The 25400-nt window shown below is 31.4% G+C and overlaps 1 protein-coding gene across 1 annotated transcript; it reads left to right on the plus strand.

Annotated features, from left to right (window-relative positions):
* The first annotated feature begins 17957 nt into the window (after positions 1-17957).
* LOC142531562 (zinc finger CCCH domain-containing protein 14-like) lies at positions 17958-21641 on the plus strand. The gene is made up of 3 exons (XM_075637740.1): positions 17958-18256; positions 19134-19194; positions 20702-21641. The coding sequence occupies exons 1-3, from the start codon at positions 18175-18177 to the stop codon at positions 21438-21440; spliced, it is 882 nt and encodes a 293-aa protein (XP_075493855.1). The 5' UTR covers positions 17958-18174; the 3' UTR covers positions 21441-21641.
* The last annotated feature ends 3759 nt before the right edge of the window (positions 21642-25400 follow it).

The raw sequence follows: 25400 nt of genomic DNA on the forward strand, positions 1-25400 counted from the left end.
CAAATAAAAACAAATAAATTTGACCTTTCTTATTATCAATTATAACTCATAAGGAGAAATATTGAGCAATAATGAATAATTTTTGTAAAGATTTATTCATAACAATTTTAAAAACTTACCTTCAAAGATATGTCATTTCAGATTACATAAATCTATAATTAATTTACTTATATTCATCCTTTATAAAAATACATCTTCGTTAATTGCAAGATCATCAAATAAGTAATTGTTATAATTTCTGATCTTTACAAAGACGAAAAATAGTTAAAATTAGTAAAACTGTATGTATTCAATCATATATTGTTAAATTTTAATAATAAACTAAGGCTTTGAAAAATATTAGTTGGAATTTTTTATAAAAAAAATAGATAGAATAAATACTAACGAAATATTTATAAGGTCATCTTGTTGGTCCCACGTGCGAAATTTGTGATAATAAATCCCGAAAATAAAGAATAAACTGGACACCGCGATTTACGTGGAAAACTCCTAAAAATTATTAGGGTAAAAATCACGGGCAAGATGAAAAGAATTCCACTATAATATTTTACAATGTACAACTCACTCACTGTGTTTCCAAAGAGAACACACACTCTCTTAAGTTGATCATATGAATCCGGTAGACTTTAAAGAAGCTCCGCACATTCATTTTCCCCTATTTTATGCCCCATGGAAGTGAGTTGGGCAATAGGGTATTTAGTGTGTTGATATGGTCGGTCATCGATGAGGATTCCGCCATCCGAAGAGTATAAAACCTTCTCTTTAGGAAAATCATGTTGTGTAGTGACTTGACCTCGTACATCGTTGTCAGAGTATCCCAGATAACTTTGGCTGTTTTTATCTCAGAGATACTTGACAAAACTTCGTCAGCTATAGCTAAGTGTAAATTAGCAACAGCATTATCATTCATCTCGTTCCACTTTCCATCGTCCGTAATTTCCACCAGTCTATCTCCAATAGCCGCCAAGAAATTCTTCTTTCTTAAAACTGCTTGTATATTTAATTTCTACAGCATAAAATTGCTTCCGTTGAATTTTGCTATCTCGTACCTGCCCGCCATTATGTCTACAACAATTTAGTAGAATGAACAAAATAATCCCGCCTTACTAAAAAAATCTCAAAAAATCTTTTCTGATATGGAAAATCAGTCTAGGCTGCAACCACAGAGCATACTCAGAATTTTAAGAAATTTTAAAACAAGGCTCTGATACCACTTGTTGGTCCCACGTGCGGAATTTGAGATAATAAATCCCGAAAATAAAGAATAAACTGGACACCGAGATTTACGTGGAAAACCCATAAAAATTATTATGGTAAAAATCACGGGCAAGATGAAAAGAATTCCACTATAATATTTTACGGTGTACAACTCACTCACTATGCTTCCAAAGAGAACACACACTCTCTTAATACAGGAGAACAAACACCTCACAAATATTATAGAACTAATAGGAGAAATAAGAAATCACAAGAAGAAGCTTGTGAATGGGATACATTGAAATGTCGAATGATGCATCTATTATAGATGCATCATTCCAGTATGAACATCCGCAATTTCTGAAATTCAGTTGCCGAACGAAACGTGTTCAAATCAGATTCAAAGAAGGCTGCAACAAATTTCACATTAATGCAAAATAGATGATATTTAATATCATGTCCTTACACAAATTATGTTTTTTGTGCAAAAAATTCACTATATTTACAACCAAATAAAACAAAAGAATTTTGGTATTTCAATACTGTACAAACTAATTTTTTTGGGAAAAAATTATTTTCGCTTCATCTATAAACAAATAAAACCCATGATTTTTTGTATTTCAATATTCTCAAATTAATATTTTGCGGAAAAAAATATGTTCAATTCATATACAAGAAAATAAAAACCAAAGAATTTTGGAGTTTCCAACTTTTTGGCAACTTGATCCTTGCCTAGCAAACGTAGATTGATAATCTTGACATCATCATAATAATTGATTTTACAAAAACTTCCACACCAAATTAAAGATAAACTTCTTGCATATATAAAATCATTCAAAAGATTATAAATCTACAAAATAAAATAAATCACATTCAAACAAATATTTTTTGTGAAAAACATTTGTTCACTTCATTTACAAGTAAATAAAAACCAAATAACTTTGACTTTGTCTATGGAGAAGTACTGAGTATTGATAATGAATAAATTTTATAAAAATTTATTTATCATAATTTTAAAAATTTACATTCAAAGATATATCTTTTAATGTTACAAAAACTATAACTGATTTGTCAATATATATCTCTCATAAAAATAATCATTCGTTAATTGCAAGAATCTCTCATAAAATAATTGTTATAGATTCTAGCTTTTAAAAAGAGGAAAATATAGTTAAAATTAATATAAATATATTATTCAATCTTATATGTTAAATTTTCAAAATAAACCAAGGCTTTGAACAATATTAGTTGACTTTCTTTTTGATAAAGAAATATAGATAAAATAAATATCAATGAAATATTTATTAAGATTATCTATATTTATATCTGATAGTTCTTGTATCATTTTGTAAATGTAATTAAATATCGAACCTTTTTCATGACACCAACCTTGTCAAAACAAAAACAAAATTAGTTTAATTATTTGGCTTCATTAGTTTAATTCTTCATTTTAAAATAATTAATCTTAATGAACATAAAATAAAAGATATTTAACATCATATCGTTATACAAATTAAGTTTTTGTGGAAAAAATATTTTCACTTTATTAACAAGAAAATAAAACAAAAGAATTTTGTTATTTTAATCTTACAAATTAACTTTTTTGTGAAAAAATCTACAAATTAAGTTTTTTGTGAAAAAATTCTTTTTCACTTCATCTATAAGCAAATAAAACCAATATATTTTGGTATTTCAATATTTTCAAATTAATATTTTTTGTGAAAAAGTTTGTTCAATTTATCTACAAGAAAATAAAAATCAAAGAATTTTAAAGTTTCAGTTTTTTTGGCAACTTGATCATTATCTAACATAAATGTAGTTTGACAATTTTGTCCTTATCATAATAACTGATTTGACAAAAAACATCCTCACTAAATTTTTCCTGTATGTACAAACTAAGGACAAAGTTGACAATACACAATAGAAAAACTTTGACCTTGATTCACACTTTTATAATATGTAAAGATTATTTAACGCATATACTGATTATTTATAAGGACATCCGCAATAGTGAGTTGTTATAACACCCAGCAACTCATCAAAAATCGTAAAGGTCCACTGTCACATACTTATTATAACAACATATTTCCTTCACTCACATTCCTTTTAACATTAAAACTTATTATTGTGAGTCTCACTGTCCACTCAATCATCTTAAAATTTTTTAATATTAAATAAATATGTTTTACAATATTTAAATCTTTATTATTCTAATTTTTAAAAATAATCTTACTTTTTAATAAAATAATTTTATTAATTTTAAAATTTAATATTATTGTTATTTAAATATTTTTATTAAATAAAGTAGATGTTCGAAAGAAATACCACGACAGAAGAATTATTTAAACAAGACATGAACATGATTTATTTAAAATTATAATATAATAAAAAAGTTAAAAAAACATAAAAATAAAAAATCCAAAAAAATTGATTAATTTAAAAAGTTTTTTAAAAAAATAAAAAAATCCAAAAGAAACCAAAATAAAAAATTAAAACAAAATAAAAAATAAAAAAAATAAGAGAGAGGCATTCATTCTCCTCTCTTGCTCGTGAGTGGGCATAATGCCCACTCACAATGGAGAGAGGTTTAACACCCCATTATACATGCCCTAATACATCATAGGTATTATAATAATAAAAGATTATCAATAACCGCGAGGCCATAAATCTAATATTTTACATGCCTACCAAATCCTTCTTTCAGTCACATTCCTTCTAATATTTTGCATGTCTTTGATCTTCAGAAATCTTTTCAAGGATTTGAGTCTACCATCTTCAAATCTTGATCTTCCACTAAATCTAATATTTACATAAAATTTTCAAGACATATTGGGATACAAATTTAGGGGTGGGAACGAGGCCATAAATCAGACATATTTTTAATAATTATCATATAATTTAAAAAAATATGTAAAATATCATAACATACACCTAGTAAATTGATCATTACTCTCGATCATCCTTTTATTAAATAATATAAAATATTATATTAATTCCATAATATCACATATTATCAATAAATCACGTATCTTGTAAATATCACTAACCGTCATAATTAATAAGTTAAACAAACAATTTTATTTAACATCAATTAATTAAACTTCTTGCGAAAACATTTTTTTACCATAAATAATTAAAATCTAATTCTAATTATTTATTTTGTGAGAAAATTCAATAATTTATCAAAATTTATTTTTGAGGATTAATTTTCATAAAATATCAATATTGACTCAATAATTTGAAAATTTGAAAAATATCACAGAAAGAGTCCATGTCGAGCAGAGCTGCCCGAGACTATCTCAGGCACCATGCCAGAGCCCCTTTTGCACTGCCAGCTGATTAATATAAAAAATGTATATTTATTAAATGTTTTGTATAATATTTTATAGTTTAAAGTGTATTAAGTATTTAAATTTTATAAATTTTATAATAACTTGTATAAAAAATATGTGTTGTATAATTGTATTATTTTTGTAATTTTTACAGTTTTGGAAAAATAAGCACAAATTTGGATTGAAAAATGAGAATGGGATGATACTTAAACCTGTATAAAGTTGATTTCAATAACAATATTGATGAAAGCTTGGGATAAAATTCTTCTCACAATTGAGGTCAAATTCAGCAACAAGTGAAAGTAATACCAATGAAATTACAGTTTTACCAAGCTTAAGTATTTTGACCATATCTGTCAAAATACTTGATAAAATAATATAAAACTTTACAACATTTCAGAAAACTCGATTATGGACAACATTTTTTTTATGTGGAAGGATCAACTTCGTTGGCAAGATTGTCAAAGATGGAGTGTAAGATGCAACAAAGACTTGGGTCATTCATGAAAAAAAAATTGCACCAATTATATGTAGAAAATAATATTTTATTTTCTTTTGTCTCCCCAAATTAACCTATAAATAGAAGTGTATTATGACGAAAGAAATCATCCCTAATTTTATGAAAAATCTTTGAGTTCATAATTTTTCTCTCTTTATTTTTTTACTTTAATAAAATTATCATGTTAAGTATTTATTCCAAGTTCTTCATTTCCATCATGAGTAGTTAATCTTCTAAAGTTGAGATGAAAATGTAACATTCTTGGTATGATAATAAAGTAATAATTATGAATTATTTAATCATTATTTATGTTATATTTAGTTTTTTTTATTTAAGCATTTTTATATCCGACTTATAAGTGAGAGATTTTTACACTAAATTCTTAGTACCACTTAAATTTTAGTTTATTTTTACCAACAATTTAAAGTGATTACTTTGATTTACAATATATGAATATTATCATAATATTGAATTCTTGGTACCATTTAAATGTTAACTTAATATTATCAACCATTTAAAGTGATTACCTTGATTTGGTGTTTACAAATATATGGTTCAATAAATACATGACAATATTTATAAGTTTTGGTATATATAATATATGCATAAGAGAATAATATATAACAATAATATAAATAATGATTATTTAATATATTGGAATCATTTTATTAAGTGAATTCTAATTATGTTCATTTATTTCAACTTTATTTAAATAACGAGTGGATCCTTTCATCCCTAATATTTGATTTAAACATATAATAATCATCATTTAATGGTAAAATAATTAAAAAAACAAAAATATATTATAGTGGACTTGTAATTACCTTAGCTTCCTTGTGGATACAACATTCAGACTCAATGAATTATACAACTTGTGGACAGCCTGCTCTTGGGAGTGCAATAGTCAAAGTTGTGGCACCCGTTGCCCGAGCGTCCTCGGCGGGTAGGACTACGCACAGCCCTGCCCGTCCTAATTTTTTTTCTTTTGTTGAAAGTTTGGGCAAGTAGCGCACTACATGCCCCCGCGGAAAATAATTTTTTTTTTGTTTTGAAAAATTAATTTCAAGGGCTGTTATTTTCAGGAATTTGTTAGAAATAAAAAACTCAACACGATTTAAATAAAACATACGATTGAGAAACATAGCCACGATACCACTATTGGAGTACCGTTTTCTCGCACCCAAGGCACAACTGAAGTTTTAAAATTTTGTTTCGATGTTCGAAACGCTTTTTGAGTGTCGTATAAATTTAAAAATCCATATGGTGTTTAGAATCATTATCTTTGCCTATTCAACGCTTGCTCCAAAATATTCCAGATTTTAAGCGGAATTAGTCCTTCTTGTATATCCCTTCAATTGAATTTTTCTCCTTTGATCATCAAATTAAGTTCATGATCGGAGACTTTGTTCCATGTTTGGATCGCACTAGAGATCTGAAACAATTTATGCGTTGACGCTATGACACCGAATTTCAGAAATCCGGAGTAGGCGCGACAGCAACGGGGCGGCGGTGACGGTGGAAGCTCTCAGTGGAATTTTTTCTTTTGAGATGGCCGAAACACTTACATATAAATATTTTGGAGTAGGATATATCAGGCATATTACTATTCCGGATCTCATATGAAGTCTTATTATGCTTCTTATTTATCATTGATATGTTATGAGTGTTGTAAGTTGTATTAACTACTTAAGCGCAAAATCTTTGAGAAATTCCAGAATAAGCCATCATTGGTCTAGCTACTTCCTTCAAGGTGTGATTTCTTCTCTAATTAACATCGTTTCGTCGCGGTAACCTAGCAGGAGAGAACTCATGCTTGATTCCTTGTTCATCTAGATAGGATTAGAGAGTTTTGTTTTAAAATTCATTGTCCTTATCACTCTTTATCCTATCTATCACAATGTATTTGTCATTTTGAAGATGTTTTAAAACATTGATAAACTAGACAATAGTATGATCTTTTAAAGGTAAGAATATTACCCAAGTAAACCTGGAATAATCATCTACAATTACCAGAGTATATCTCATTCTTACTAAGCTCTTCACTGGTATATGACCAACGCTTTTATTTTTTTGATTAGATCTCACTTCCTTACCAAGATAGAATGCGGTACATATCTTATCTTTGGAAAGATAAATTTTAGGCAACCCAAAAACCAACTCTTATTTATTCAGATTGGAAAATAACTTATATCAACAATTTTTTAGTACAATGAACAATAAGAAAAAAAGTAGCAGCAACAAGTTGATTTAAATAAGTTCCAAGTAGGGCAAAGTGATATGTGTGTGGGAGCCACCTCTTGAACATACGGGATAAAGTGATACATCATGAGAACCACCTCTTGAACCTGCATTAGTCATCTCTAGATTCTCGAATCTGGTGGACCGAGGGACAGGCCACGACGAGGACATTGTGTTCTGAATGACGAGTAATTGTGATACCTTTGTTCCACATTGGTTGAAAATGAAAGTTTAAAATATTTTATAAGGGCTTACAATATACTCATATAGCAATTTGGGTTAACCATTTTCGTAAAGAGATGACAGATACGTAGTAGTTTCTATAAGAGCCTATTGTGCAATCGCGCAAGCACGAACATGTGCCTTGATGAAAGTTTAAAATACTTTATAAAGACTTAAAATAAACTTCTATAGCAACTTGAGTTAACCATTTTCTTAAAGTGAGGACAAATATGAAATAGTTTTTATAGCGGCCTATTGTGCAGTCACGGGCTTGGGCCCAGGGCGTGACAGTAAACATTTGAAGTTGTGTGTTGTGTTATCTATCTCATCTAATATTGTTTAAAATTTTCATCCTTCCCGTTCATTTGTATCTTTTTTGAATCGGTTTGCAATTATGGTACCTGCTAGGTTTCCCCACCATAGAGCAATGTTTGGCTAGACTTGGCTTTCTGCTAGAACAATTCGAGATGGTATGTTGACCGTGACCAACTTGACCTTGACACAACTTTGTCCGCGTCTTTGCTAACAAATTGACTTTTACCCTTACGCTTTCAAGCTCTTTTCGTTGCATGCAGGCAGATTTACTAGAATTGTTTTTTTTTCTGCCTTGACTTTCTGGAATGACTCCATAAGTATTTTGAACTCATCTACTATGTAAAATGTCATGAGAAAATACTCTTGTGTAAATTCATCTTAGACAAAATCAAATATTATGTTTCCAGCTCGACTTTTGTGAGCATTAGACATTGAACTTTCTCTTCTTAATTCTCATTGGAAGAGGTCTACGAGCATAATGGACCTGAGTTTGAATCAGTCCACTTGCTTTTGTTATCTTTAGCAACAAGCACCTTCTTGTCCTTCTCATTCCTGAATGATATTCTATCATCTTTGAAACTCCTTCTTTCATATAGCTTCTTTTCATCCTTCTTTGTCATGTGCAGTCTGAAAAAAATTGTCTTTCTTTCCACAGTTAAAACAAGCTTGATTATCATCAGCTTGATCTTTTTTATGATAAGAATTAAACTTATATTGATTATTTATCATGAATTTGCTAATATTTTTTTTTTTTTACAAATAATGGCATGGCCTCATTTATTATCTGGTCAGCAGATTTTATGCTAGAGGATTCTTCACCGTTGTTTTGTGTATATGTTGTGATGGCTAGAGATTTGGTGGGTTGAGGGGTGGAAGGCTTAGACTCTTTCATGTAGCTCATGTTTGTTGAGGTCCTTAGACTTCCTCATTGCTAAAGTCTTTATGTCTCATTCTCTAGGCAATACTCTTATTACCTTCAAAGAAAGTTCACAGTTAGAGTATTCTTTTCCAAGAGAAGCAAGATCATTACAATACTATTAAACCTTTCATCAAACTCATTCAATGTCTCGTTGGGCTTCATCTTTGCATTGTAAAACTTTTGAATCGCACGGTCAGCTTGTTCCCCTTTGTTTGATATTTCCTGTCACAAAGTGAGGTCAGATTTTCCAGATCTATTTAACTGCAAAACAAGTTTCAATTTTAAGAAAAATATTTTTATCAAGAGTCTTGTAAATGATATCATTGGCCACATTGTTGAGGTTGACTTTCTTCTTTTCCTTAACGGTCCACTCTGATCGATGTTTTTCAACTAATTGAGTTGCTTCCTTTGATATGGATATGGTAATTTTGTATTTGAGAATCTTCATTGGGCCATCTGTGATGACATACCACATATCATCATCTTGTGTGGTTAGGTGTGCCCGTATGCGTGTCTTCAAATCATCATAGTCTTTTTTAAAAAAACCAAAGAAATATTGTTAAATGATGTAATTTGAATATATGAATATCAGAGTTGAAAAAAACTCTTTTAAATATCACTTTTTAGAATCAAAATATAGTTTAGAATGAGTAAATGAACTCTTTTAAAATATCTTGAAAACTCGAACTGGCTTTACAGTTATTAGCTGTTAATTCTTTTTCTTGAATCACTATAAGTTATTAGACCACTTAAACGATTCTGAGTGCGGAAAACATCTAGCTAGACTAGTGATACAATATATTCAATGTAAGCTAACGTTTAACAATGCAGGTAGATAAGAACAATAAAGCAGACAGAATTATAAAGCACAAGCAAATAAGGCACGATATTTATAGATGTTTGGAGATTAACAACTCATGCCACCATTTTTCCACTTTGGAATAAATCCATTAAAAGACTTTGTTTTACACATTCTTTGTACAAATTCACTTCGATTAGAACTTATCAATGCCTAAATCGAAACTCTTAGTGACAATTCAAACAATATGGTAAATAAGTATGTTTGTCTTTGGAACTCTTGGTTCAGACAGATACAACACAACTCTTCAACATATAGCTTTAAACAGTTAGAGTTGGTGAAGTGACACAATTTGATTCTTGATGAACCGACATGACAGGTAATCGTGTGCTAGTAAGAAACTTGATATTTTAAAGAATAAGAGTGCTTTAAATCTTGTAAATTTCATATTGTAAAAGTTCCAATCTTGTCTCTAATTCTTCGATCTTGAATCTACATATTTATACATGAACATCTCCCAACGGTCGAAAACTTTTCAAAGATTATCTGTACTACATCCGACAAGATGACATTGCCAACTTCTCTTCACATTGCATTTATTGCTTCTTGGTTTTTACGATATTGGCTACTTTGGTTTCTGAAAAGTTGATTTACTCTTGACATATTGAGAAAAGTTCTTGTCAACCGAGAGTTTGTAGGATACTGTGCATGATTTGTCAATGTTATTTAGCTGATAGATATGTCCAGCTAGGATCAATACGCGGTTTGATCTTATTAATGTGGTTAGGTTGGATTGCATATTGAACGGGAACGGCTTGATATGATCATTTCAGTGAGAGTGCAGTCCGGCCTGACTCCTCAGCGTCAAGCTAGAAACATGTGAATATACGAAAATAACAACTAGATTCCGAGACAACTCAAAATTGTTTGTTATTACTAAAACTTAAAATATTTTCAATATATCAATATTAATGTTTGATATTTTACTAAGAATTTTTTTACAAATAATGATTTTAAATTTGTATACAAGTTATAACATACAATTAAGGCAAAAACTTGTGTGAGACGGTCTCACGGGTCGTATTTTGTGAGATGAATCTCTTATTTGGGTCATCCATGAAAAAATATTACCTTTTATGCTAAGAATATTACTTTTTATTGTGAATATCGGTAGAATTGACACGTCTCACAGATAAATATTCGTGAGACCGCCTCACATAAGACATACTCTACAATTAATCTAGTGTCGAGCTATGATTTTACGCATTCTTGAAACATTAAAAATAAAGTATTTATTGACCCCCAAGAATATTAAATTAACGATATTTTCGTCCTCTTAATCAGAAAATGTCATCAATCTAAATTTTAATCACAAAAATACCGTTTTCTATTATAGAAAAGATATTGTAGATAGTTATTGATATTATTACCTATTCAAATTCTGTAAATTTACTATATAAATAGAGGTCTCAAATGATGAATAAAAGACGCTAAATCATTCTCTCTTCTCTATATTCTCTACTATTAATAACATGTTATCAGCACGAGCGCTGTTCAAGGTAAAATTTATAAATAATTTATTCTTATTCTTGTATGAATGCTCTTGAAGAAGTACAATATTTAGATTTAATATTGATGTTCCCGAAGTAGCACAAATTATAGATTTATATTGATGCTCCTGAATAAGCACAACTTTTAATTTTATGTTGATGCTCCTGCAGTAGCACGACACGACTTTTATGTTGAAAATATTGATAGATCTATGAATAAAATATATATGAATAAGATTTATCAATATTCCCGAAGAATCTTGATCTAAAATCATAAAAATTTATCAATATCTATGAATAATATTGATATAAAATATAACGTTATCATATTCCTGAAGAATTTAGATAACTATCATATGTTTCGACAATATTCTTGAAGAATATTGATTATCAAGAATATTGATTATAAATGAATTGTTGTTTTGATTCAAGTTTTTTTTTTTTTATATCATATATTGGATTGCTTGTTTAAGATTTATATTATTTGGATTTTGATGATTTAACTAGTCGCTAAAATATTGTGTGAATACTAGTATTTAATAGTTTTATGATAATTTTTTAGTCAATCACAACACTATAATTGATATTAATTGGATAAAAAAAATTTCTTCACAACCGCAGCAGCAATGTGAGAAATTCTAGGTGTGGGAGTAATTTTTTTAAGACATAAATTTTGTTATAATTTAATTTGTATTTCTTTAAGTCCGAAGTGTTGGATTTTTTCCTTTTCAAGAAATATATGGCTTGTTTACGAAGTTGGGCAAGGTTCTGTGATATTTGTTTTACGTATTTAGAATAATTGTGCATAAAAGAGTTTTATTTTTCCTTTAGTTTATAATGTTACAATTTGTAATTAGTGCAATTTGAAATAGATACATAAATTATTAATTGAGCACATCTCAATGTACACCAAATTTGATAGACTAAATGATATCATGTTCATTTATATATTTTTTTATGCACAAATGAAGACTAGATAATGGTTAGATAAAATAACTCATTATTTATATGCATCGATGTTAGTTTAACAAATAGAATAACAAAATTTCAAAATTGCATAATAAAAGTAGTAACATGTGCATAATTTGTTATAATATTTATTTTAAATAATAGTAATGCAATTTTACTCTATTTATGTCATAATTCTAATTATATATTTTTTTTTAAAAGTTGCAATGGCGAACATTACCAAACTCGAATTTGAAGCACTTGACTTGACTGGAAAAAATTATTTATCATGGATTTTAGATACTGAGGTCCACCTTATCTCTAAGAATTTAGGAGATACAATAAAAGAAGGAAATGAAATGTACGAGCAGGACCGTGCAAAGGCACTTATTTTTCTCCGTCATCACCTCAATGATGGGTTGAAAGTCGAATATCTCACTGTGAAGAGCCACGAGAGCTTTGGAAAAATCTAAAAGAAAGATTTGACCATCAACGAACTGTAGTTCTCCCAAGAGCCCGATATGAATGGATGCACCTACGGTTACAAGATTTTAAGTCCGTAAGTGACTATAACTCTGCATTATTCAAGACTAGTTCCACACTGATACTTTGTGGAGAGAAAGTCACTGATCAAGACATGTTACAAAAAACATTCTCCACTTTTCAAGCATCAAACGTGCTCCTGCAGCAGCAATATCGTGAACGTGGATTTCAAAGGTACTCTGAACTCATCTCAAGCTTACTAGTTGCTGAACAAAATGAGCTGCTCATGAAAAATCACCAAATGCACCCAACTGGATCCACACCATTTCCTGAAATAAATGGAACTAAATTCCTGAAGAATATGAAATTGCATTTCCTGAAGCGAATGCTAATTCCACTCAAAATCATAACGATGAAAGTCAACGTGGGCGTGGGCGTGGGCGTGGCCAAAGAAGATACTATCAGCAACAAAATAGAAAGAAACATAAAACAAGCCACCATCAGTGGAATTTCAATAATGAAGAAGCAAAGGAGAAAAGTTCCAAAGTATATGAAGAAAAATGTTATAGATGTGGAATGGAAGGGCATTGGTCTCGTACCTGTCGTACGGCAAAACATCTTGTGGATCTATACCAAAAATCAATCAAGAAAAATGGAGATAAATTTTGTGGACAATGATGATCCAATTGATATAACTCACTTGGACGTCCCTGATTTCTTTGCTAATCCAGATGGAAATATAGATAATTTGATTGGTGGTGGTGTGTTATAAAATAATAAGTAATTGCTTTCATTGGTATTGTTCCTACTTTGAATTTCTATTGTTTATTAGGTTATCCTGGTCTCGTTCTATGTTTTGTTGTTCAGTTCATGTTTATGATTTGTCATGGAGGCTTATTTTTTTATTCAATAAATATTTTCATTATTCAATAAAATATTTCCTTTGAAAGTCTTACACATTATTTATCATATTTAGCTTATTGAATTATATATTTTTATTTTAGATTAACGATGAAAAGTCAGGATGAATGCTTAGTGGATAGTGGTACAACACATATCATTCTTCAAAATAAAAGGTATTTTTTGGAGTTAACATTAGCTAAAAATAATGTTACAACAATATCGGGTGCATCAAAAATTATTGAAGGTTATGGAAAGGCAAAAATCATTTTACCAAATAATACAAGCCTATATATTGAAAATGCCCTATATGCGAGCAAATCCAGTAGAAATTTGCTTAGCTTTAAAGATATCCGCCGAAATGGATACCATATTGAAACATTAAATGAAAATAATTTCGAATACATTTGCATAACATCTATTATATCTGGCCAGAAGCAAATAAAAGAAAAATTATGTGCACTCCCTTCTGGAATGTATTTTACAACAATAAAAACAGTCGAAGCAAACAATGTCACAAACCAGAAGTTTGTTGACCAACAGAGCTTCAAATTATGGCATGATCGATTTGGTCACCCTGGGGCAACAATGATGCGCAGAATAATTATTAACTCACATGGACACCCTCTAAAGAACCAGAAGATTCTTTTACACAATGATTATCCATGTGTAGCTTGTTCACAAGGCAAACTAATTATAAGACCTTCCCCTACAAAGATTGATGTTTAAATCCCAACCTTCTTGGAGAGAATTCATGGGGATATTTGTGGGCCTATACACCCACCATGTGGACCATTTCGATACTTCATGGTATTGATTGATGCGTCTACTAGATGGTCACATGTTAGTTTGCTTTCAACTCGAAATATAGCTTTTGCTAGATTACTTGCGCAAATTATTAAATTACGAGCTCAATTCCCAGATCACTCAATCAAGACAATTCATCTTGATAATGCTGCTGAATTTAAATCGCAGACATTTAATGACTATTGTATGTCAATAGGATTTTAGTTGAGCATTCAGTTGCCCATGTTCATACACAAAATGGCTTAGCATAGTCATTTATTAAGTGTTTGCAGTTAATTGCTAGACCATTATTGATGAGAACCAAACTTCCATCATCTGTGTGGGGCCATGCCATATTACATGTTGCATCATTAATTCGTATAAGGCCAACTAATTATCACCAATACTCACACTTACAACTTGCTTATGGTCGAGAGCCTAATGTTTCTCACCTTCGAGTATTTGGTTGTGCAGTACAAGTCCCTCTCCCACCTACACAACGAACCAAAATGGGCCCACAACGTAGACTTGGGTTTTATGTGTGATATGATTCACCATCTATTATTAGATTTTTGGAACCTTTAACAGGAGATTTGTTTACTGCGAGATTTGCAGATTGCCACTTCGATGAATTGGAATTTCCAAATCTAGGGGAAATAAAGTTGTGTCCCGAAGAACAACAAAAGATTTGTTGGAATGAGAAAACACTATCTCATTATGATCCTCGAAATAATCAATGTGAGCAAGAAGTTGAAAGAATCATTCACTTGCAAAGAATTACAAATCAATTGCCCGATGCTTTTGTTAATACAAAGAATGTGACAAAGTCACATATACATGCAGAGAATACCCCTGTAAAAATTGATGTCCCCGTAGGACCAGCTTTTATTATTCAACCTGCAAATGAATCTAAAATATGCCAGAAGCGTTGTCGACCAATTGGTTCAAAGGATATTGTACCTCGAAAAAGAAATGTACAAGAGAAAGAAAATTCAAAAGCTCCCGAAGAAGAAATCTTGGATGATATAGTAAGAGAAATCAATGAACCAAACTTGGATAATGTTATTTCTGAAGAATCAAATTCTCATGAAAATAATGAGATTTCAATAAATTATATATCATCTCGAAAATTGTGGGATCGAAATAACACAATTGTTGACAATGTCTTTGCCCTAAATGTCGCCCTTGACATCATACATAATGAAGACCTAGAACCACAATCCGTTAAGGATTGTCAACAAAGAGATTATTGGCCAAAGTGGAAGAAGGCCATACAAACTGAATTAGACTCACTAGAAAAACATAAAGTGTTTGGACCTGTAGTACGAACACCTGAAAATGTAATCCCAGTAGGATACAAATGGGTTTTTGTATGAAAGAGTAATGAAAATGGTGAAATTGTAAGATACAATGCCCGATTCGTAGCCCAAGGTTTCTCGCAGAGACCTGGAATTGACTATGAGGAAACATATTCACCTGTGATGGATGCCACTACTTTTCGATTCCTAATCAGTTTAGCACTATCAGAAACTCTTGATATGCGACTTATGGATGTTGTAACTGCTTATCTTGATAGTTCACTTGATAGTGATATATATATGAAAGTGCCTGAAGGATTCAAACTATCGAAAGAAAATGGTGAAGAGACCAATGCTATGTTATCAATAAAACTGCATAAAATCCTTATATGGATTAAAGCAATCTGGTCGCATGTGATACAATCGTCTTAGTGAATATTTGTTAAAAGAAGGATACACAAATAATGTTATTTGTCCATGCGCTTTTATAAAAAGAACATATGAGAGTTTTGCAATTATGGCAGTATATGTTGATGATCTAAATCTTATTGGCACTCCAGAAGAGCTTACTAAAACTGCCAATTACTTGAAAAATGAGTTTGTGATGAAAGATTTAGGAAAGACAAAATTTTGTCTTGGATTGCAAATTGAACATTTGCAAGAGAGAATATTTGTTCATCAATCATCATATACAGAAAAAATATTAAAGCGCTTTTACATGGACAAGGCACACCCGTTAGCATCACCAATGTTTGTTCGATCACTTGATGCTAACAAAGATCCTTTTCAACCACTTGAAAATGGAGAAAAAATTGTTGGTCCAGAAGTACCATATCTAAGTGCCATTGGTACACTGTCATATCTCGCAGAATGTACTCGCCCAGATATATCATTTTCTGTTAATCTTTTAGCGAGATATAACTCATGTCCAACCCGAAGACATTGGAATGGTGTAAAACACATATTTCGTTACCTTCGGGGTACAACTGATATGAGATTATTTTATTCGACAAAATCAAAGTCTTCTTTAATTGGATATGCAGATGCATGATATCTTTCTGATCCACATAAAGCTAAATCCCAGACAGGTTATGTGTTTACACGAAGAGACACTGCTATATCCTGGAATTCGGTGAAGCAATCCTTAACAGCGACGTCTTCAAATCACTTTGAGATCATTGCAATGCATGAAGCAAGTCGGGAGTGTGTGTGGTTGAGATCTATGACACAACATATTCAAGAATTATGTGGGCTCCCAACAGCCAAAGATGACCCAACAGTAATATTCGAAGATAATAGTGCTTGCATTGCACAGTTAAAAGGAGGCTACATCAAAGGTGATAGAACAAAGCATATTTCACCAAAGTTTTTCTATACACCTGAGCTTCAAGAAAATGGTGATATTGACGTCCATCAAATTCGCTCAAGCGACAATGTAGCTGACTTATTTACAAAGGCATTGCCAACTTCAATATTCAAGAAATTGGTGCACAAGATAGGGATGCATCAGTTGAAGGATCTCAAATGATTGAGATCAGGGGGAGTATCTATTGTTGTACTCTTTTTCCTCCGTTCAGGTTTTTCCATTAGGTTTTACTGACAAGGTTTTAACGAGACAGCATTTGAACTCCCACATCTCTTAGAAGTAATTTGTTGAGTCGATAATCATCTAATGAGGAGTATTATAGAAAAGATATTGTAGATGATTATTGATATTATTACCTATTTAAATTCTGTAAATCTTCTTTATAAATAGAGGTCTCAAATGCTGAATAAAGGACGCTAAATTATTCTTTCTTCTCTGTATTCTCTACTATTCATAACATTTTCTATACAATATCGGATATAATTCTCGTAAGAGTGCTTCTTGGATATTGGTTTTTATTTTCATACTTCAATTTGATACCCTAAGTTTCTTTAATAATAATAGTCAGATAAATGGAAAGTTTATTATATTATAATTATTAGATTCATAAACATACAGGGTGAGTAGATATCCTTTTATCAGTGTTTTAAAAAACGGTAGACGACTCCATATTTTTCAAATAATTCATTTATATCGAATTTAAACTTAAAATCAATGACACATTATCAATTTTATCCGATACAAATTGACTGAAAAAGATATCAAACAATCTTTTTTAAAAAAGATGAAAGAATTACATATACTAAACTAGGCAGCCTCCGGGACGTATCCAAAAATCGGGGCAATAAATGATCCTCAACATTTAGGAGGTCTCATATCATATACAGTGTTCTAAAAGACGTCGTCTGATCTCACGAATTTAGATTTGTGATACGATTATTTTTAATATAAAAAATAATATTTTTTAATGGACTGGGTCGAATATGAAATCTATAGACATGTGAAACAATATAATTGGAGTTTTTGTGTAGGATTAGATGTTAATTTACAATTTGATTATATATATCTCCCAAAAAACCTTATATTTATAACATAAAAGTCGCAAGTTGTATTATTTTATATCCGCTGGTTCCCTCTATTATTTCAAAGAAATTTGTCTACTCCCTCTAGGGTTTATCTTTGTTCTCGCCATTTTTCAGTGTACAATTTTTGCTGCGTGTTTGCTATTTTCTACCTGCAGTTTCACTTTTCGACTTTGCCCCTAATCTTCGCTGTCGGGAATTTCTAAGAGATTTTTTGGTCGAAAGAAGAGAATTTTCGCAATGGAAACCGGTGGTGTGAAAAGGAGAGGCGAAGTGGAAGCCGGGCTCAATGGAAATGGTGATTTCAAGAAATCGAAGCAAGGTATTTTTCGTGTTTTTGTTTTGTGTCTCTTCTTTTTGCTGACTCTAGGTTTACGTGTTTCTTTTTGGCAAATGTATGCATATATTCTCGCTAGAACTTTCTTGAAGCGGTCCATGGTTATTCTTCATTTGTGGTCTTAGGGTATGAATGTAGTTCGCTTTCTTTCTTTCCTCTTTTTTTCAGGAATTGGTTTGATATTGTTTCTTATTTTTGTTGTAACATTCTGTTCTGGTTTATTTTTTCTTTATCTTCAATTATTGTGAGGGGGAGGGTGGCTTTGAACGTACGGTGCTCGGATTCTTGTGCGTGGTCATTCATTGTTTTCCTAGGGAGTAAAATTTTGCATAAGTTGAAAGTGAGTTTAGAATTTAGGTGTTTGAAAACCTGAAGATGCTCGGAAAGATGCATTGTAAACCAAAATAACGATTGAAGGGCAGGTGCAGGCTTGTACGAATGCCCGATAGCATATGCCAAAGCTGCTCACTACATTAAAATGAGGTGTCTTAAGACATCTTAAACTATAAAATTAGACATATGAGCAATATTTTGTCAAATGAAAAACCGTAACATGTAAGAAGTCCTTGATTCAAGCCTTCGAGGAGCGTCAAGATATGGACTTCACATGTTGAGACGATGATTTCTTTAGTCTTGCTTGAGCTTTTTATCAATTGGGCATGCACCTAAAGAATTCCCGTAAACCTCTTTTTGTTTTTGTCTCATGGATTACTTTAGGGCGTCAGTCAGAAAGTCTTTCCTTCTTGAACTGTGATAAACTTATTTTATTGATTATGATCATATGGCTCTAAGATATTTTATGAATTCTGAGGTCATGATAAGGAAATTTTAGCTAAGGAAGACTATTAATTGTTTGCAACAGAAATGGAGTCCTTTACAACTGGTATAGGAGGGAAATTGAAGCCATGCACAAAGTTTTTCAGGTTCTAATCATAACCAATTTAAAATTAATGTTGTAATTGTGTTTTCATATATTGGTGATTGTTACAATTAACCAAATTTTCTTTTCCGATATTTAAATGTAGCATGATCTGGACTAATGAATTGGGGATTTAAAGTTGTTTCACAGGTTATATAATCAATAATTTCTGTCATTGAATGGAAATGGCGGTTCTATTGAATGAACAACTTGCTCGGAGTTCCGTAACTTTTATTAAGTGGGAACTGTTCGTTAACAAAAGTATGGTTGAGCTTTTCAGATGCTCAATAATGCTTAATTCAGGGGGACGTGCTATAATTTTTATTGAACGGTTTTTGGTGCCCTTATCATTCATATTTTACAATCCATTCAATCTCTGTAAATAATGTCCTAGTTAATGAATATTGTTTACAAACTTGATCTATTAGGGGATTGAGTTTGATCTTTTGTAGACTGAAATGTTTACTTCATATCAAGGATTATAATCATATTAAGGATATCCCTTTTGGGTGCACTTGCGCAAATAATGCTAAAAAGGCTAGATGGTGGGTTCTTTCATCTGTCTGATGTTAATACGTTGCTGACTGTTTCTAGTATTAGTTACCTCTGTGCTTCACTGAATTAAGGTAAATTTATTTATGTGCTGTATTGGATGTCTTTAAGTCATAAAGTTCATTGTTTTTAATTCCACGAGTCAGTGGTTGTTTATATGGGACTATAATGAATGTAAACTTTGATGAATTTCACATTACTGTGAAGAAAAATCTAGGGGGTTTAACTTTGACGTATATTTTGTCTTTGTTTTTAGCAGCTTTCCATTTACCAAACTTGTAAATATATCTTTCCACAAGCATTATTTTCAGTAAATGAACTACTTTAGCACCTCTAAAGTGGTCCAAACTCCAAACCAAGACATGTATTCTGGGTTTTCTTGTTGCCTAACATTGTGTCTCAAACTCTTAATGTGAGTTAAATATTTTTGGCTTCTAGAGCTTCGGTTCTAATTTTTTATCCAAAACTTGGCTTACTAATTGGTCGAATGATCAATCTGAAATCTTTATGAATGATATTCAAGAAAAAAGTATTTTATAAAATATAAAATTCGATATGCATTTGTTAGTTTACATGTGATGGTGACCAGCCTGTTGTTTTTCTTAATGTCATTGCTTCTCTGAAGTTTCTATATTTCCTTCAATCGCTGAAATAGTTTGCAAGGATGTTTCACATCTTTTAGATCTACTGTGGCTGAATAAATGTTTCCAAAATTGACTATTCATGCCTTGGAAAAATATCACTCCATGCTGCACAATTTAGTGTATGGCGTTCTTCATTTAACAAGCAAAGATAAAAAATGAAACGTACTTGCTCTGTTGTTTAAAATCAAGCCATGTTTCAAAAGGAAAAAAAATATCAAGCTGAGATTTAGTCTTTGTTTTTAGTGACCTAGTACTTTGTGCGTATTTAATTTGTGTCCCATTCCCATTATTGATCTTGTTTGATTTTGTATGCAGTACTTCTGGGTGCTCGTTTGGGGATGGATGCCACTTCTTGCATTATGTCCCTGGTGGCATCAAGGTTGTAGCTCAAATACTCGGCAACAATCCAGCTCTACCCATTGCTCGAAATCCAGCAGTGCTGCCGTCTTTCCTGGATAAATTATCTCCTCCAGCTTTGAAAACTCGTTTATGTACTAAGTTCAACACAGCAGAAGGGTGCAAATTCGGAGAAAAGTGCCATTATGCACATGGTGAGTGGGAGCTGGGCAGGCCTGCACGTTCATCACATGAAGACCTACATGCTATGGGACAAATGCCAGGAAGATACAGTAGTGGTCATTTTGAGCAAAATGAACCAGACCTTTTTGGAGCCTCGGCCACTGCTAAGATCAGTATTGACGCCTCTCTTGTAGGAGCTGTCATTGGAAGGGGTGGTATGAACTCTAAGCAAATCTCTCGTGTAACCGGAGCTAAGCTGGTGATACGAGATCATGAATCAGATCCCAACTCAAAGAATATTGAGCTTGAGGGCTCATTTGATCAGATCAAACATGCAAGTCAAATGGTACGTGAGCTAATAGTAAACGTGAGTTCAGGCTTGGGGCGACCCACAAAGAATCGGGGAACGGCTGGTGCTGCTTCTGCTAGCAACTTTAAAACAAAACTTTGTGACAAATTCGCCAAAGGATCCTGCACTTTTGGTGAAAAGTGCCACTTTGCTCATGGAGAAGAAGAATTACGCAGATTTGAGTGAATTTAAGTTGATGATCTTGCTATGGTTAATGGATTTTACTTGTTTGCAGGTACTTGATTCATGACTTTGTTGTAGAGCCATTTAGGTTTTATAAGAATGTCTTCATGTAGGAATTGCAGTGAAATTACATTCTTGGAATTTGCAAAAGATGGAATCTTTTCCCGTCTTTTGGGAAATATGCTTAATTTTTGTGCGACACAGAGAAATTGTGCTAGCAACTGTAGCTATTCAGAAAAATAAAAAAAAAAAGTAAAATAAAAAAAGGAAAATATTTCATGCGAGGCTTTCCAAATAGCTAATTATGAAAGTTACAAACTGTATACCGAATGTAAGATGAATTATCTAACAATACCACTGTGGAAATGAAGATAAATTGATGTGAATATACTGATATTGTAATAATTGTTTGGAAGAATCTCGTTTTTGTTTTATTCTACAAATTATTATAAGTAATATTAATTATTTGCCTTCTTTCTTAGTTAATGAAAACAATTATCTATTAAACTTTTTAAAATTATAAATTAATTTAATATTTATCACGATATTTTAAAATTTCTTTTCATTTGCATACATAGTTGTATTATTTCCATAGTATATTGAGGATACATTGTGTGTGTGCAATATACAATTTATTTATATATATATAAATACATTTAAATTAATTTAAAAGTTAATAAATTATGTAAAATATAATTTTAAAAATAATTATTTATCTTATCTCCTTAATACTAGAATTGAAAGATTTAAAACAAAAGTTGTTTCAGGAAAATAAAATCAAGAAAATGATACAATAAGAGTTATATATTTAAATTTAGTTTGATGTCACAAAGTCCTACCAATTCCATTGGTAAGATAGTATCTTGCTTAATAAAATAGATTATATATATATACACACACACACACACACACACACACACACAAAATTGATATGCTCTGCATATTAAAATGAAATAATGTATGAATGAAATCAATTTTGGAATTGAATAATAATAGGTATTGAATGCAATAGGAATAGAGATGGAATGTCTTCATAGGATTGAGACAATTTTATCCCAATGTACGCCCATCTCCAGCTGCGATCCGACGACTTGTGCCTTGTTTGGTCGACCCACCACTAAACCCCGACGACCCTTTCACTGAGGTATGCATTGATTAGACAGGCTAAGGTGAGTTGTTGATGTGATTCTATTTTATTTATCTATATTTTTATCTACATTTTTATCCTATCTAATACCATGTTTGATGCACCATATTATTTATCTTACATATATCAAATCATCAATCATTTATCTCACATCAATCAAATCATTGAATTGAAATTACAATGTTACATTTAATAAATAATATTATAAATATTTTATCAATATTTTTAAAAAGACAAAACGGTAATATAACATTATCTTAAATTTAATCAAATTAATCAATCAAATCAAACATTATATTAACTATCATTTTTATATATTTTATTATTAAAAAATATTATTTATCTCCATGTTATTTGTCTCATACCATGAACCATATACTTTCTCAAAATAATTTATTCAACAATCAACATTATTTAAAGTGAGTTTTTCTTGCATTTTTTGAAACAAAGTAATCAATTATGTCATTATATGAAATATACTCTAATATGTCTTGATAAAATTTATATGACACAGTAAATTCCTCAATAAAATTAATATTTTAAGTTCTAATAAATCGCAAGTACACGAGCCAATCTATAATATAGTGTACAAAATACGAGTATTATTCTTATAAATATTAATTAAACAAATTTACTTTAAGCTAAATTTCTTAGTTAATTACAACGACTAATAAATTAAGTTATAAACTAAATTAAAATTCAAATAAAAAGATAAAATAAACAAAATATAAATAATTGAGAATAAAATAATAAGTAAACAATTGTTAGGATTTCGTTCACCTAACGTTGCATCTTCTCTAATAATTGAATTTCAATTCCTAGTCATACTTTTGACATGATTATCTAATTTATCAATATACTATGTCGAGCTATATTGATCCTTGTGCTATTTAACAATTACAAGCGTATTAACGAAAAGTGGAATCTTCTAGATTTGGACCTACTGGACTATTACTATCAACATGTATTCAACCTCATATGTCTATGCAAGATCTAGATCTATGCATTATGTTATTATATCATGTTATAAAATATCATGCTTGTCTCAATTATAACATACAAAATCAAGTCGAAGTTGATCATGCTCCAAAGATGAAATAAAAACCAATAACATAATCAAGTATGCTCAAAAAATAAAATCAAATCCTAAAAAAACTCAAAAAATAATTGTTTTGGGGGTAGGATCCCCTAAATCCTAACTAAAATAAGAGAGAATGAGAAAAAGTTAAGTTCTTTTTCTTCGTTTGTTTCCTTGCTCTCGTGCAGCTGCGTCTTCCTCTTTCCGACTCTCCCTTGTGAATATGGTGTGAATATGATGTTTAGTGAATCCCATTTTCGTGTTAATTTGCTTCTTCCTCTTCGATCAAATCCTTATTCCTTATCGCGTCGCGCTAAGGCGGGTAACATCTACCACCCTAGTGCCGCCTGCGCTCAATTGTTTTTCTTTTGTACGTCATGCGCTGTGAGGCGGGTGACTTCACCCGCCCTAGTGCAAGCTCTACGCAAATACATATTTTTTTAGCACACTGGGACGGGCTAAACTACCCGTTCTAGCGCGCCCTGCTCGCACTTCAATCAACAATTCGAGCTGCAGAGGCGGTTTGAGGAAGCTATGAATGCTGCTGACATTTACGGCCACCTACAAGAGTTTTATGGTGAACAAGCGAGTCCACTAAGGCACGCTACTGTAAAAAAACTTATAACATCATGTCTGCGAGAAGAGGACTCGATCCATGAGCATGGCGTGAGGATGATTGGGCTCATTGAGTCTAGTGAGCCTGGACCTTGTTATCCCAAATGAATTGTCCACGGACATTCTACTATTGTCACTACCATCGTCGTTTGATGGATTGGTGATGAACTTCAACATGAACAAGTTGGAGGCCAGTCCTGAAGAGTTGGTCAATTTACTGACTAGTTATGAAGCCACCATAAAGAAGGAAAATCATGTTTTCTTTCGTAGGCTCTTCGTCTGGGATGAAGAAAGAGCCAAAAGAGAAGGTTAAGAAGCGTTCTCGTCCTTTCAAGAAAAAACAAATCCAACAAGAAGCAACAAGCAAACACTTCTAAAGGGCCCAAAAAGTTGACAAAGTAGAAGACGTTTGCTTCCACTACAGGAAGCCTGAACACTGGAAGCGCAATTGCAAGGAATATCTTGCCTAGAAGAGTTCTGGCAATGATATGTTTTATATTGAATTAAATGTCTCGATTAATTCAACTTCTTGGGTGTTGGATACTGGACTTGAATCTCATCTTTGCAATAATTTTCAGATGATGATAAGAAGTAGAAGGCTTCAGGAATGTGAGACCTTCCTAAGGATGGGCAAAGCAAAAGTTGCTGCACTGACCATAGGAGATATTTATTTAATATTAGTCAATAATTTTAAGTTACTTTTGAGAGACACTTTCTTTGTTTCAGATTTGATTAAAGCATTATTTCTGTTTATGTGCTTGATAAAAATGGATTTTTTTGTTTATTTAGCCAAGGTATTTGCAATATTTACATGAATAAATGTTTAATTGGAGCAGGTGAACTACAAACAACCTATATAAATTAAAAATAAAAGATAATTCAAACAAATACATTCAAGTAAACACGATAACAACAATGACAAACAAAAGAAAACAAGATAGTCTAAACCAACCACATTTGTGGCACGCTATGCTATGATATATTTCCTAAAAAAGGATGCACAAGATAGTGGGAGAGGACATGTTTGACTCGTCAGACATAAATTATCTAGAGACATATGAGTCTTGTCTGAAAAGAATAATGGCAAAAACCCCTTTCCTAGGAAAAGTAGAATGTGCACATG

Source organism: Primulina tabacum, chromosome 17, assembly GCF_025594145.1.
Source record: "Primulina tabacum isolate GXHZ01 chromosome 17, ASM2559414v2, whole genome shotgun sequence".
Taxonomy (NCBI): domain Eukaryota; kingdom Viridiplantae; phylum Streptophyta; class Magnoliopsida; order Lamiales; family Gesneriaceae; genus Primulina; species Primulina tabacum.